Below are 13,934 nucleotides of genomic sequence, written 5' to 3' on the forward strand. Positions count from 1 at the left end.
ATTAGAGCCCACGTCCTCTGCCTCCCAAGCCCGGGCTCCTGCCGCTAGGCCTTGCTGCTTCTCCGCTGCACAGCGCTCTCCCAAGTCCGCAGCAGAGAGCACTGTTTACGGTAAGCGCTCGATAAATACCACTGCTCGGTCGAACGAAAGACGAGGAGGGCACGAGTGAAAACTGCATCAGGTGCTGCAAGCGTCACAGGTGACAACCCAACAGAGGGACAGACTTCTTGTGGGCACGATATGGATCATACGTGGGCCTTTTCAGGATCACTCTGAATTTAACTGTCAGAGGTGTTTTCTTGGAATAAGGACAGATACACACACTCACATTCACGCATACATATATATAAGTACATACACATAGATCTCTACCTACATTAGAGGTATGTGTATGTGTATATGCACACGTATTACACACACACAAATCTATACACATACACACACACACATATAGCACGGGGCAGGCACCACCAAGTCTGGGAAGTGCCGGACGTGCCCGTTCCCACCACCCTGCAGGCGGGATCGGAGCCCTGGCCAGTTGCCCAGGCCCCAGCTAAGCCGTAGGCATCGGGAAACCCTCAGAGACCCCGGCTCCCGCCGCCTTTTCTGGCTCGGTCCAGGACCGCCCCGGGGACGAGCTCAGCTTCTCCGGGCCTCTCATCTTCTCCGGCCCGCCGCGGGGGCCGGGGGCAGCCGCGGCCGAACGGGAAGTGTCCGGGAGGGGAGGGGGGAGGAGGGCGGAGGGGATCGGGAGGGGTCACGGGGTAAGAGGTCGGTCGCACCGTCTGGTCAGAGAGGGGAGGCAGAACAATCATCTTCTCCATGGTGTCCATCACCACACGCCACAGCTCCTTCAGGACGCGCTTCAGCACCGTCTTCTCACACACGGCGGCGAAGAGAGTGAGACTGGGGAGCGCAAGCGCAGGGTCGGCACCTCTCCCTCAGAGCCCACCGGCTCCCGGCCCCCAGCCGACGCCCCCTCCCTCGGCCCGTCGGCGGTCCCTCCCTATCGCTCACAGCTCAGCAGGACTCGGCCTGACACGGCTGGGAGACCCGGGTGGCGGGGGAGATCTCTTAGGGCCTCGGCCTGGAGGACCGCTCTTCTCCACCCCCCTCCCTCCTCTTCCTGCCCCAGCCAGCAGGAATGAGAATGGGACAGATGCACCTAGGTCGCCGTACTGTCCGGACTCGTCCCGTCGGGCTCCAGCAGCCCCACTCTCACTCCCCCGACGCGGCCTCGCTCCGCCCACCCCCCCACCGACCCGCCCACCACTCCGGTGTCCACTCACTTGCCGTCCAAGAAGTCCATGAGCGGTCGCAGCACGTTGTCCGCATCTTGAGCGACCGTGTTCCTAGAACCGGCGGCAACGTTCCCCGTCCCCTTGACCTGGCCCAAGATGTCAGCCATCTGTCGGACGCATTCGTCAATCCGGGCCTGGAAGCTGGAGCGAGCCGCCTGGTTGCCAAAAGCCCAAAGGGCACTCCCCTCCCACAGTTATCCAAGGACACGAACATCGGCAGAGGCCAGCTCCTACATCCCAAGCCCCCTAGCCTCTTGTCCCGCGCCTTCCCACACCTGCTATCGGCCGGGGCCTAGAGAGGTGGGGTCAAGGGCCGGAGAGTTCGGGGCCACGTCGTCAAGAGATGTGGAGAGGCTGACCTGTTCCCAAACACCGTGCTGAGTTCATCCAGAACCGTGTTGAGCTTCACCTGCAGCTCTTTGAGGTTGTCTCCCGCCTCAGCGTCCAGCTGCGGGCACGAGGGGACGATCAGCGAGGGGCCTCTTCCCCAGCACCCCCTGTCCAGGACTGAGTCCGGACTTGGGGTGCTGGGCCGCGGTGAGCTCTGGTGTTTATTTTCCGAGCGATATTCCTCCCCTTCCAGCCTTCCTATCCCAACCCCTCCCGCCACTGCGCAGCCCTGGAAGACTCGAGGAACGGCGAGGCCGGCTGCGAGGGAAAGCGGGCCTGGCTCTCTCTCAGTGGGAACGGAGACTGGGGGAGAGGCACCCAGAGGAGAGGGTGAGGGTGCAGAGGAGAGAAGACCGTCTGAGACGGGTGGCTGCCGAAGAGCTGGTCAGAGGAGCGACTCAAAGGGATGGGACACTCTGCCCCAGTTGCTCCCCTGGGGACGGAGGGAGAGGACGGCAGCTAAGTCCCCCAGATTCCCACCATCCCCCTCCCCCGGGGAGGACCCGCTGCCCGGCCTCCCACCCGCCGCACTAACAACGTACATCCATCGTGAAGCTTTTTTTAGCAGCAGCCCCCTGGCCCCGAAGGCAGAGACCCAGGGAGGAGTGACGCCCAGTACCCAGCTCGCAAGCGGTGGCCCTGACTGCCGACCCGAGAGCCGAGCAAAGAGCTGGCTGACTGACCGGCGTGGATCAGACCTCAGGCCCCTCTCGGAGTCTGAGTCCGAGCCCCCGGGGCCTATTTGCCGCCGGCAGGGTGACTACGTGGTTCTGCGACTTCGTGCCGGAAAGGGAGCCCCTGACAACCCGGCCCAACCCTGACGGAGCGCTGGGAGGAACGGTGAGAGGGAAGAAGGGAGGGAGGGACCTGAGGGTCAAGGATTCAGTCCAGAGTTTATAAACTCTGTTCCACCAGCCAGGCCCGGGGGCTCGTTTTCCAGCAGCCACTAGTATGGGCACAGGCTGCTGCCGCCAGGTCTGATGACCTCCAGACCAAGCGGTTGCCAAGGCTGCCGGGGATGGATGCGATGGCGATCCCTCGGCCTTACCTCCTTCGCCCCCATGGCCTCAAACATCTTCTCGAGCTGCACCCGCAGTTGTTGGATATTGTTCATCAGGATGCAGGGCTGGGGGAGACAGGAGGACGGTGGGCGAGCGACCACGACTGAATGGCTCTGGTCCCGGGTTTCCCCCCAACTTCCCCTCGCTCCACGCTAGGTCCCGAGGAGGATCCCAACTTGTCAGCCCTGACGGCAAGTTCCTCGGGGGGCTTTTCAATGCTATTCGCTAAGCGTTTACTATGTGACAGGCACCGTATTAACCGCTGAGGCAGATGTAAGGCCATCAGGTCGGACCCGGTCCACATGGGTCTCGAAGTCTTAATCCCCATTTTTCGGATGAGGTGACTGAGGACCAGTCTCCCCCCGCCCCGCCCACCCTACAACCCCGACAGAGACCTCCGATCCCTATTCACCCTCCACCGATCTCTTGGCCTTCGTCCAACACCCCCTCTCTTGACGCGCAGAGCCTTCGCACTAACTCCACCCGCTCAGACGACCTCGGTTCTCTCACCGCACTGTCCCATAATAGTAATAACGGCATCTGTTGAGCATTTACTATGTGCCAAGCACTGTTCTAAGAGCTGGGGTAGATAAGGTAGTCAGGTCGGCCACAGTTCCTGTCACACAGGGGGCTCACAGTCTTAATCCCCATTTTACAGACGAGGGACCTGAGGCACAGAGAAGTTAAATGATTTGCCCAAGGTCACACAGAAGACACGTGGCAGAGCTGCGATTAGAACCCACGTCCTCTGACTTCCAGGCCCGTGCTCCACTAGGCCGGGCAGCTTCTCTTTCCACTAGGCCACGCTACATCCTTCCGTGCTCTACCCCTGCCATGACCTCTGCTCACCAACACTTCTCTTCCTTCATAATAATAATAATGATAACGATGGCATTCGTTAAGCGTTGACTATATGCCAAGTGCTGTTCTAAGCGCTGGAGTAGATACCGGGTCCTCAGGTTGTCCCACGTGGGACTCATGGTCTTAATCCCCATTTTAAAGATGAGGTAACTGAGGCCCAGAGAAGTGAAGTGACTTGCCCAGAGTCACACAGCTGACAAGTGCTTGGGGAAGCAGCGTGGCTCAGTGGAAAAGAGCCCGGGTTTGGGAGTCAGAGGTCATGAGTTCGAATCCTGGCTCTGCCACTTGTCAACTGTGTGACTGTGGGCAAGTCACTTAACTTCTCTGGGCCTCAGTTCCCTCATCAGCAAAATGGGGATGAATACTGTGAGCCTCACGTGGGACAACCTGATTACCCTGTATCTACCCCAGCGCTTAGAACAGTGCTCTGCACAGAGTAAGCGCTTAACAAATACCAACATTATTAACATTATTAATAATGTCTGCATTAGAACCCATGACCGATGACTCCCAAGCCCGGGCTCTTTCCACTAAACCCCGCTGTTTATCAACTTCCATACTCGCTGTACCCACCAACTATTTCTGACCTCTGGAAGCCCCCAGTGCCCCCACCACCCACCTCTCCCCCTCGATGGGCTTGTGTTGGCAAAAATCGAAACCCCCAGGTACGGGATCCCCAAAACCTCCACCTCACCACTTCGGCCAGCCAGTCAATCGTATTTATTGAGCGCTTACTGTGTGCGGAGCACTGTACTAACCGCTGGGGAGAGTACGATATAACAACAGACACATTCCCTGCCCACACAGAGCTTACAGACTACTGTCTCGGCCCTTATAACGCTTTCCCAAAAGAAGAGCTGGTTTGTAAATCTCCGTTCTCCTAGGTTTCTGATCCCATCCCTTCTCACCGTCTAAAACCACTTGCACTCCTCTCTTTATCAGTGAGGAAACTGAGGACCAGAGAAGATACCCGCTCTTCAGCCCTGGTGTGGGATAGGAACTACGCCCGCTCTCGTTATCGAATACCTATCCCAGCCCTTAGCAGAGTGGTTCGCCCCTCGTAAGCACTGAAGAAATATCGCTGTTAGTAGGATGAGAACATTACAGAATGCCTCTATCAGGCCAAACATGTATTTCCTTTTCTGGTGTATTCTTCCAAGTGCCGTGCACAGCGGTCCGCACAAAGCGGGCACTCGGATACTGTCGACCAAAATGGGCAGTTTGGGGGTTACCCGGTATGAATTTGAAGGCTCTTGCTTCTTGGGTCTGGGTCTAGGGGGTTGGAATCTACTCCAAGAATTTAATGGACCTGTCCTGTTGCCGGCAGGGCATATGCCGGGGTCTCTGGGTTTGCAAGAGCATCAGTGGGTGCCCCATCCCTGTCCGTTCTCAGGACCCCACCCCCCGAACTAAGACTCGGGCCAGCAGGGGCCATCTGACACTCACCAGCTTCTCCTTGGAGCAGTAGGACTGGAATGTCGCCGTCAGGATATCCGCATACTGAATCAGCACCTTCCCGATGGTCTGCGGAAGGAGAGGAAGACTGTTGGATCTCATCCTCCTCCTCCAGGGCCCAGGTAGGAGGCTGAAGTTGGTGCACCACCCAGTCCCTAAAAACCCACAGTCCGGGAGGGAGGTAGGGTGACAGTAAACCCGGCCCTGCTGGGCAAGCCCCTTCGCCCTAGGAGACTGGGCCCAAGGAGTCCTCTAGCTGAACCGTGGTGGCCGGTATACGGCCTAGTCAGAATCCCCGCGCCAGCCAACCCGGACAGCAGGCAGGCGCACCCAAGGCCGCAGCCCATGATGGTAGAGTGGACCGGGGGAGTTGCCGGGGCCAAGAGGCTCCCAGGAGTTGCCTGGAGCTGGCGGGGAGGCCAAGGCGGAAATGTTTCTCGTCACCTAGAGCGGGGGCCTGCCCACCTGAGGGTGAGAAACAGCGCCGGGTGGACTGTGGGACTCCCTCACCCTCCTTCTGGAGAGCCCCGGACCCCTAAAAGTTTCAGGGCGGGCACAGTGAGTCCCTCCCGCCAGGGGCAGAGCTCCGGCCCAGCACATCACCTTGGCAAATCGCCTCATGTAACGGGAGACGATGGCTGGGTCGGGACACTCCAGCTTCTTGATGATCTCAAAGCTCTGGTTGAGCTGAGTGAAGACGTCCACCACCGAGCAGGAGAAGAGGGCGTGCTCGGACGTCTGCTGGAACTGGAACACAAGGTAGCACCACGGCGGGTTACCTCCCAGCAGCCCACGGTGATCCCGGGAGAATTCATTCAATAAATACTATTGAATGAATGAATGAACCAGGGCTCTCTGGCAAGCCCCAGCCTGATCCTGCCCTAGGCCCGAATCCCCGCCAATGAGGCGGAGGGGCAGCAGAGGGAGAACGGAGCCCTCGGACCCCGTATCGGATCTGCTCGAGAGGAAGCCGTGGCACACACCCGAGCCGCTCCGCTCGGGGAATCAACCTCCGCCCCCGTCCCAGGCCAGGCCCTACCCCATCCTTCTTGTCTCTCTCCAGCGCGCCATGCAGGAACTCCAGGGCCACCTCCTCATTCTCCTCCAGCCACTGCATCACAAACTGCTCAAACCACCTGAAGGCAGACCAAACAGGGATCGGTCGGAGCCAGCCGGTGGGAGAGAAAGACAGACAGAGACACCCAGACGGAGAGAAAAAGAGAGAATGGAAGTGCGACCGTGCAAGAACCGGGGTCGGAGGGAGCGGTCCCCAAGCACACGACCTAACGGCGGACTCTTCCGCTGCTAACGGGGGCAAGCCGCATCTTATATACACTCTCTTACTTCCTCCCCTCTGTAAGTGTTTGCCTTCCCCACTAGACTGTAAGTAAGCCCCTTAAGGGCACAGAACGTATCAAATTCTGTTCGCTCCCAAGTGCTCCTTACCGTGCTCTGCAGGCAGCAGGCATTCCGATTCTACCGACTACAGAGGTGGGATGCTCAATTCCACCCCTGGGCTCCTCTGACACACGGGAAGGTCACTTTACCCTCCTAGATACAACCGTCCCCATCGGAGGGGTGCCGCTGAGAGCTCAGAGAGGCGCCGCAGTCCTGGACTCCTTTTCTGGCCTCTCCTTGGCTAACAGTGCTTGGCACCAAGTAAGCGCTTAACAGATACCATAATCATCATCATCATTACAAGCCAAAGAGGTTGATCGGAGAGGAAATCCAGAACACAAACCTCGGGGTGCAGGACGGCAAGCAGCCGCTCGCCCTAGAGCCCTGATGGTAGCCGCCTGGGGACTGAAGGGGGTGCAGACTGCCAGGCCCTCAGGAGGACTCCTTGATGTTCCTGAGCTAGCAGGATTTCCCCGCCATCATCCCCGCCCCCGCTGCACCACCTTCCCCCTTCCGATGGATCTGACCGGACCATCACCTTCTCGCTCTCGGCGATGCCACAGATATATGGCATCGCCGGGGGCAGCAAAGCGAGGATGCTCTCGATGCAGATTCTCCCACGTGTGGAGAGTCAGGACAACATCCCACACCGCCGGGAAATGAACGCAGGGAGGGGAAAGGAGGAGTCGAGAGGCTGGGGAAATAATAATACTTATAATAATGATAGTAACGATACCGATGGTATTTAAGTGCTCACTATGTGCCAAGCACTGTTCCAAGCGCTGGGGTAGATACAAGATAATCAGGTTGGCCCACGTGGGGTTCACACTCTCCATCCCCGTTCGACAGAAGAGGAAGGCACAGAGAAGTTCAGTGACTGGTCCAAAGTCACACAGCTGACAAGTGGCCGAGCCGGGATCGGAACCCACGACCTCTGACTCCCAAGCCCGAGCTCTTCCCAGTGAGCCACGCTGCTTCTCACAGTGAAAGTACAGAGAGACCAACCCGGTAAACTTGACGAGACGGAGTACGCCCCAGGTGCGTTCCCCCGCCTCGAACTCTGGTCTCAGTGGACCCCCACAGGCTCAGCTTGCACTGTCCAAATTAGGGGGCTCCCCCATTCCTGTCTATAATACCGCTGGACATCCTGCTTGCTTCCATGACTCCCCTTCAGTGAGGTCAGCTTGTGATCCACTACACCCTCAGTCCTTCGGCCGCCCAACTTTTCCACTGCATCCACTCGAGCAGGTAATTCTCCCCACCTCCGCTTTTCTAGTTCTGCGTGCCAGACGTTTCAAGGCTCCTCTTTCCTGGGCGTCCCTGCTGAGCCAGCAGACGCCTGGGCGAGAGGAGGGGAAGGGTAGGCAGGCTGCCTCTCTCCCAGAATGAAGGTGGACGGGGGGCTGGAGGGGTGAAATCGAAACAGGGTGGGTAGAAGCACCACTCTAAGGCGCCTCCGGACCGGAATTGTCTCTGGATTCCCCGCAAAGAGACCCCCACCCTTGACGCCCGTGAGGCCCACCCTCTCCAGTCAGTCAATTGCATTTATTGAGCGTCTGCCGTGTGCAGAGAACTGTACTGAGCCCATTGGGAGAGGCCAATAAACGGACCCATTACCGGCCCACGACGAGTTCACAATCTAGAAGGGGAGAGCGACAAAAACTCTGCCCTTCCCCAAAACATCGCCCTCCCAACTTTCATCCCATCGCTGAAAGGACAGACTGGGAGAGCCTGGGGAGGAAAGGGGTCAATCAGCCAGGCGGAGAAGGGTGACAAAAACAAGGTCTCTGCCCGCACCCGGTTCCCCCCTCCCCCGCCGAGCCCAACTCACGTGGGATAGTCAGGCACGCGGGTCTGGGCCGAGGGCAGGTCGTGCACGTACTCGTTGTACAGCCACTTGACCTTGAAGTGCAGGTTCATGTAGTCAGCGCTCCGACACAACCGGTGCCTCTCGTGCTCTGCAGGAGGAGGGATTGGCCGAGTCAGGATCGAGAGGCGGGGGTGGGAGGGGTGGGTGCTTCCCCAGAAGGGTCGGAGCCGACCTCCCGAAGCCCTGACAGCTACGTGAGCAGAGGAGAGCAGGGCGACGGACCCCTCTGGCTGGCGGAAGGCCGAGCTGGGCCCAGGTCGTCGAATCGCTTCTAAACTTAAAGGAGGTGGGGATTGTTTCGTTAGCAAGGCATGCAGCGAAGCAAGAGAAGGCTGGGCTTGTCTCTTCAGCCACCAGGCGTCAGGCAGTCCTACCTCATCCCGCTCAGCTTCCCGGAACATGTTAAAGTTCTGAGGGTCTGGTCCAACACTCCCCAAATGACGATCTCTCGACTGTAAGATCGTTCGGGGCGGGCGTGTCTCCCAACTTTGTTCTCGTACACTCTCCCAATCAGTACGGTATTCCGCACGCGGTAAGCGCTCAATAAATACCGTCGACTGATTGATGACAGCACCCCGGATACGCTCTTCGCCCCTCTTTAGCTAACCTACCTACTTGTCATTCTCGTCTCTCCAAGCCTCTGATTCCTTGCCCGTTCCCTTCAAATCCGCCAGAGCAAATCGAGAAGCAGCGTGGGCTAGTGGATAGAGCACGGGCCCGGGAACCAGACGACCCGGGTTCTAATTCCAGCTCTGCCGCTCGTCTGCTCTGTGTGACCTAGGGCAAGTCGTTTCACTTCTCTGTGCCTCAGTTACCTCAGCTGTAAAATGGGGACACAGACTGTGCCCAACCTGATTATTCCGTATCTGCCCCAGTCCTTAGTACCCTGCCTGGCACATAGTAAAGGTTTAATAATATCATAAAAAATAAAAGTCAAAAAACGCACAGATCTCCCTATCTACGAGGAACTTCTGAAATCACAGCTCCTCCAGAGACCTTCCCAGATTACTTCCTATTGTCCCCAGGTTATGGCACCCTCCATTACCACTTCAGCACCAACTACACGTTTGTGTGCTCATGAGAACCATCTGAAGTACTTCTGTGCATACCTCATGCACACTACAACTTAAGTCCTGACATATGCTCAATCCCCTTTTCTTTCATCCTCCTACCTATAGATTATTTTCCTGTCTCTTTCTCCACACTGTTGGCTCCATGAGATCAGGGATCAGGTCTACTGATTTGATTACGCCCTCCCAAGCACTTATGCACCCAGTAAGTACTCAGTGAATATTAGCGAGTGGTTAGTGTGGGGAAGGAATTTCTTCCACCGGTCTCCAAGCATTCCAGGGGCCCTGAAGAAGAAGTGTGGCCCTGGCCCAGGGCCCCAGCTGGGACTAGATTTCAGGGAGACTATAGTTTGGACCCTTCCTTCCTTTCTAGCCCCAGAGAGCAGGCCCAACTATGGTTTGCCTTTCAATTGTTTCTCTTAGTAAACTCTACATCTGTCATTCATTCGGTCAGTCAGTTAACCATACTTATTGAGTGCTCACTGTATTAAAGCACTTGGAAGAGTACAATATAACATTCTCTGCCCACGGTGAGCTTAAGGTCTAGAGGGGGAAACAGAAATTAATATAAATAAAATTAAGGCTATTTCCATAAGCGCCGTGGGGCTGGGAGGTGGGATGAATACAGGGAGCAAGTCAGGGTGACGCAGAAGGGAAATGGGAGAAGTGGGCTTAGTCAGGGAAGGCCTCTTGGAGGAGATGTGCCTTCAATAAGGCTTTAAAGGGGGGAAAAGTAATTGTCCGTCAGATATGAAGAGGGAGGGTGTTCCAGGCCAGAGGCAGGACGTGGGTGAAGGTTGGCGGCGAGACAGACGAGGCACGGCGAGAAGGTCGGCATTAGAGGAGCCGAGTGTGCCGGGTTGTAGTAGGAGAGTAGCGAGGTGAGGTGAGGGGGGCAAGGCGACTGAGGGCTTTAAAGCCGATGGTAAGGAGTTTCTGTTAGACGCGGAGGTGGAAGGGAAACCACTGGAGGTTCTTGAGAAGTGGGGAACCGTGGCCTGAACGTTTTTGTAGAGTGAAGGACTGGAGTGGGGAGAGGCAGGAGGCAGGGAGGTCAGCAAGGAGGCTGAAACAGTAATCGAGGCGGGAGAGGATAAGCGTTTGGATGAATATGGTAGCCGTTTGTATGTAGAGGAAAGGGCAGATTTTAGCTACACCGTAAAGGTTGAACTGAGACGATTAGTTTGGACCGACCTCAAAGGGCCTTTGAAAAGGACCAGGGCAACCCTGGATTTGATTTCAACAGAGCGGTTCTTCTCCGCTCGGGGAGGAAATGAGCAGAATTCCACTTACCTGGAGCTGGAATGCCCAGCCAGCCAAAGGAGGGAGGAAAAGAGGAAAGGAGGGACCCCTCAGAGGCTCCATTCATCCACTTTCGTTTCCTAAGGCAGTTCACTAGGCCCAGTGTCCAAACCGTCGACCCAGAATGATGCAGTGCCCCACTCCCATACCATTTCCACCAGCAATGTGCAGCCCCCCCGCCCAACCTCACCCCGAGTCAGTCGGCCAGACTCTCCAGAGGCCCGTCCTGGCAGCAAAAATAACCTGGGGAGCGGAAGTGGGACCCGAGGAAATGGACGGGGAAGCGGCGTCCAGATGGAGTGCCGGATTCAGAGACCGAGTTCTCGACACCGAACCCCGCGAATGTCACGGCCTGAGGGACGGCTCCTGGAGGACAACGGGGCCCAGCACCCCAAAGGGCCCCCGTGGATGCGCAAAAGCCCTGAAAGCGAGCCATGCGTCCGTTGAGGTCGGGGGAGTCTGGAGTGGCTGATGGGAGGGGGCGGTGGCTGATTCCGGATCGGGTCACCAAGGGGGCCCGGAGTCACCCCCAGGGTACCGGTTCCTCTGACTACGCCCCGCCAGTTCAAGCGAACCCACGGCCCGTGCCGCCCCCAGGGGTGGGGAGGAGCGCCGGCTCGGCTGCCCCCACCGCCCCTTACCTTCCATGGCGTATTTCATGTCCTGCGCAAAGAGGCCCCACATGACCTCCGCGCTGATCTTCCCCACACTCAGCTCCTGTGGGAATCTGGGAAGGGAGGAAGCAAGGGGGTCAGACATGCCGAGGAGCCAGACAGTTCCCCGCAGAGCAGCCTCCGCCCCACCCGACGGGCCTCGGGAGAAAAACGTCCCCAGAACCTCCCAGGAAAGAAAGAGCTCTCACCCCAGGGCCAGCGGTCCCGCTGATGTGCCTGGCCAAGCTCTGCCATCCCAATTAAACAGTGATGCCCACAGACAGACCAGACAGAGACACAGACAGGAAAAGCATCACTAAAATCACACAAGGACACAAGAAGAGAGGCAACTGAGACACAGACAGACCTAGAGCAAATGTTTGTCAGGGGCTGCCTCCTCGGGGTGGGTCAAGGGGAGCTTACTGGTTCAGGACGGGGGTGTACGAATTCCTGTCCTCCTCGATGATAGACACGACCAAGGTAATGAGCTGGGGCCAGAAATCCAGGTTTTTGATGCTGGGGCCTTGGTCCTCTGGTGGCAGATCCTGCTTTTTAGTCTGGAGGAGAGGGGAGGTTCCAGATCAGGAATAGGTGTCTGGAGCGGAGCTAGGGGTTCAGAGCTAGGGGTTCAAGAGTCCTCCACATCTCCTACGGTCCAGAATTCACATCTCCTCCCCGGAGCCTTCCCCCGGTCCCCGCCAGGAGGGCTCTTCTCCCAGGTGGTTCTACATCTCCCTGGCAAAACCTTGGAAAGATCTAATTCACTTGGATGCAGGCTGGAAGGGCGGGTGATGGAGGAGAAAGTGGATGGGTCCCCGCAAGGCGGACGGGATTGAAAGGATGTAGGGAAATTCCTGTGGGTAACTGATACTAATCATGATGATGACGATAATGATAACAAAGATGTTTACAAAGCACTTACGCAATGGCAAGCAATCTACTAAACGTTACCATCAGATTAGACTCAGTGTCTTTCCCACAGGGCACACAGAGACCAAGAGGGAGGGAGGACAAGAATCGAACCTCCTTTTCACAGAGTCCCCTCTGATGACTCTGTCGGATTTTCTTCCTCCCCGCCCTCCAGCTTCTGTCTCTCTCGCTGCTCTTCTGTTTCTACACGGGCTCCCTCAAGAATCTCAGGTGCAAAGGTCTTCGGTTCCAACCTAAGATGCTTCCCAGATGCTAGCCCTGCCTCCCGTCCTCACAGTCCCCTTGGTGCCCTTGGGCTAATCTCTGCTGGAAGCCCTGCGTGACTTGCGGAGCTAGTGCCCTCTTCAAAATTGGGCCAGGTCTTGGCGAGGAAAAGCCAAAACGCTCCTTTTGGTCGTGTGTAGGGGGAAGCTGGGCCACCCTCGGATTGGGACGGTGACCGCACTGGGGTTCATTCATTCAATCGTATTTATTGAGCGCTTACCGAGTGCAGAGCTCTGTACTAAGCTCCTGAAAAGTACAATTCGGCAACAGATAGAGACAATCCCTACCCAACAACAGGCTCACAGTCTGGGGTATGAAATGACTCCAGCCTCGGTCTGAACGGGCTTCCTCCCCCTGCCCCCCCCTTCCTCCTGGGTTGGGACAGGGCAGGGAGTCGCAGAAGGGAGCTGATCCCAATACGGCCCCCACTCGGCATAGTGGATAGAGCACGGGCCTGCGAGTCAGAAGATCGCGGGTTCTAATCCCGGCTCTGCCATTTGTCTGCTGTGTGACCTTGGGCAAGTCCCTTCCCCTCTCTGGGCCTCAGTTACCTCATCTGCAAAATAGAGCCTGAGACTGTGGGTCCCACACGGGACAGGGACCGTGTCCAGCCTGATTTGCTTGTATCCACCCCAGTGCTCAGTACAGTGCCTGGCACATAGTAAGCGCTTAACAGATACCACCATTAAGACGGTCCCCAGGGACATATCACGGGGTCACCGTGGAGCGGTCCAAAGCAGAGGACCTTTTTTCCAGGCAACACGATCGTCTCCAGATTGCGGGAGCAGGATCCACCCACGGTTTTTCTTCTTTATTATGATATTTATTAAGGGCTACGTGCCAAGCACTGGAGTAATTATGAGAAAATTAGAGCAGACACAGCCCCTGTCCCTTATGGGGCTGGCAATCAAAGAATTGCCAGAAGCGTTCCCTGTGGCAGCCGGGCCAGAGAAATTACCCCATCACACACTCAGCAGCAGTTTACTTGCTTCATTTTGAGGAGGAAACGAGAAGGAACTTGAGGTAATGGCCCCTGAAGTACCAGAGTGGGGTGTGGAATCTCACATGGGGTGGGTGGAAGGGGCCTTCCTCTGGCTGGAAGGGGCCAACGTGCCCAGAGGACGCTTCCCTGCAGATCCTGGGCCCCCTGCGCCCCGCCGACCCCCCTCACCTGATACTCGCGGCTGTAGAGCTCGTGGCAGTTATTGAAGATGTACTCGTAGGTGGAGTTCAGGCAGGCCTTCACGCAGTCCTTCACTACCTGGCTGGCACGGGGTGGGCTCTGCAGCTCTTGGACCTGCCCAGGGGCACAGGGACCGGGAATAAAAGGCTCCACGTCCAGACCGAGGCGGATCCCGCCATAGGTTCAGTGATGCCCG

General features: G+C 57.3%; 1 protein-coding gene across 9 annotated transcripts in view; it reads right to left on the bottom strand.

Moving 5' to 3' along the window:
• UNC13B (unc-13 homolog B) overlaps positions 1-13,934 on the bottom strand; it is a 203,398-nt gene that overhangs the window by 11,558 nt on the left and 177,906 nt on the right. For all 9 annotated transcript variants that reach the window (XM_029060735.2, XM_029060733.2, XM_029060732.2 and 6 more), the window contains 11 exons: positions 13,727-13,852; positions 11,785-11,918; positions 11,350-11,435; positions 8,298-8,424; positions 6,108-6,204; positions 5,672-5,815; positions 5,060-5,137; positions 2,740-2,817; positions 1,661-1,749; positions 1,290-1,442; positions 783-906 (listed from right to left, as the gene is read on the bottom strand). In XM_029060735.2, the coding sequence (XP_028916568.1) occupies positions 783-906; positions 1,290-1,442; positions 1,661-1,749; positions 2,740-2,817; positions 5,060-5,137; positions 5,672-5,815; positions 6,108-6,204; positions 8,298-8,424; positions 11,350-11,435; positions 11,785-11,918; positions 13,727-13,852 (1,236 nt within the window). The remainder of the gene's footprint in view (positions 1-782; positions 907-1,289; positions 1,443-1,660; positions 1,750-2,739; positions 2,818-5,059; positions 5,138-5,671; positions 5,816-6,107; positions 6,205-8,297; positions 8,425-11,349; positions 11,436-11,784; positions 11,919-13,726; positions 13,853-13,934) is intronic.

The sequence above is a fragment of the Ornithorhynchus anatinus genome, chromosome 3 (assembly GCF_004115215.2).
Source record: "Ornithorhynchus anatinus isolate Pmale09 chromosome 3, mOrnAna1.pri.v4, whole genome shotgun sequence".
NCBI lineage: Eukaryota > Metazoa > Chordata > Mammalia > Monotremata > Ornithorhynchidae > Ornithorhynchus > Ornithorhynchus anatinus.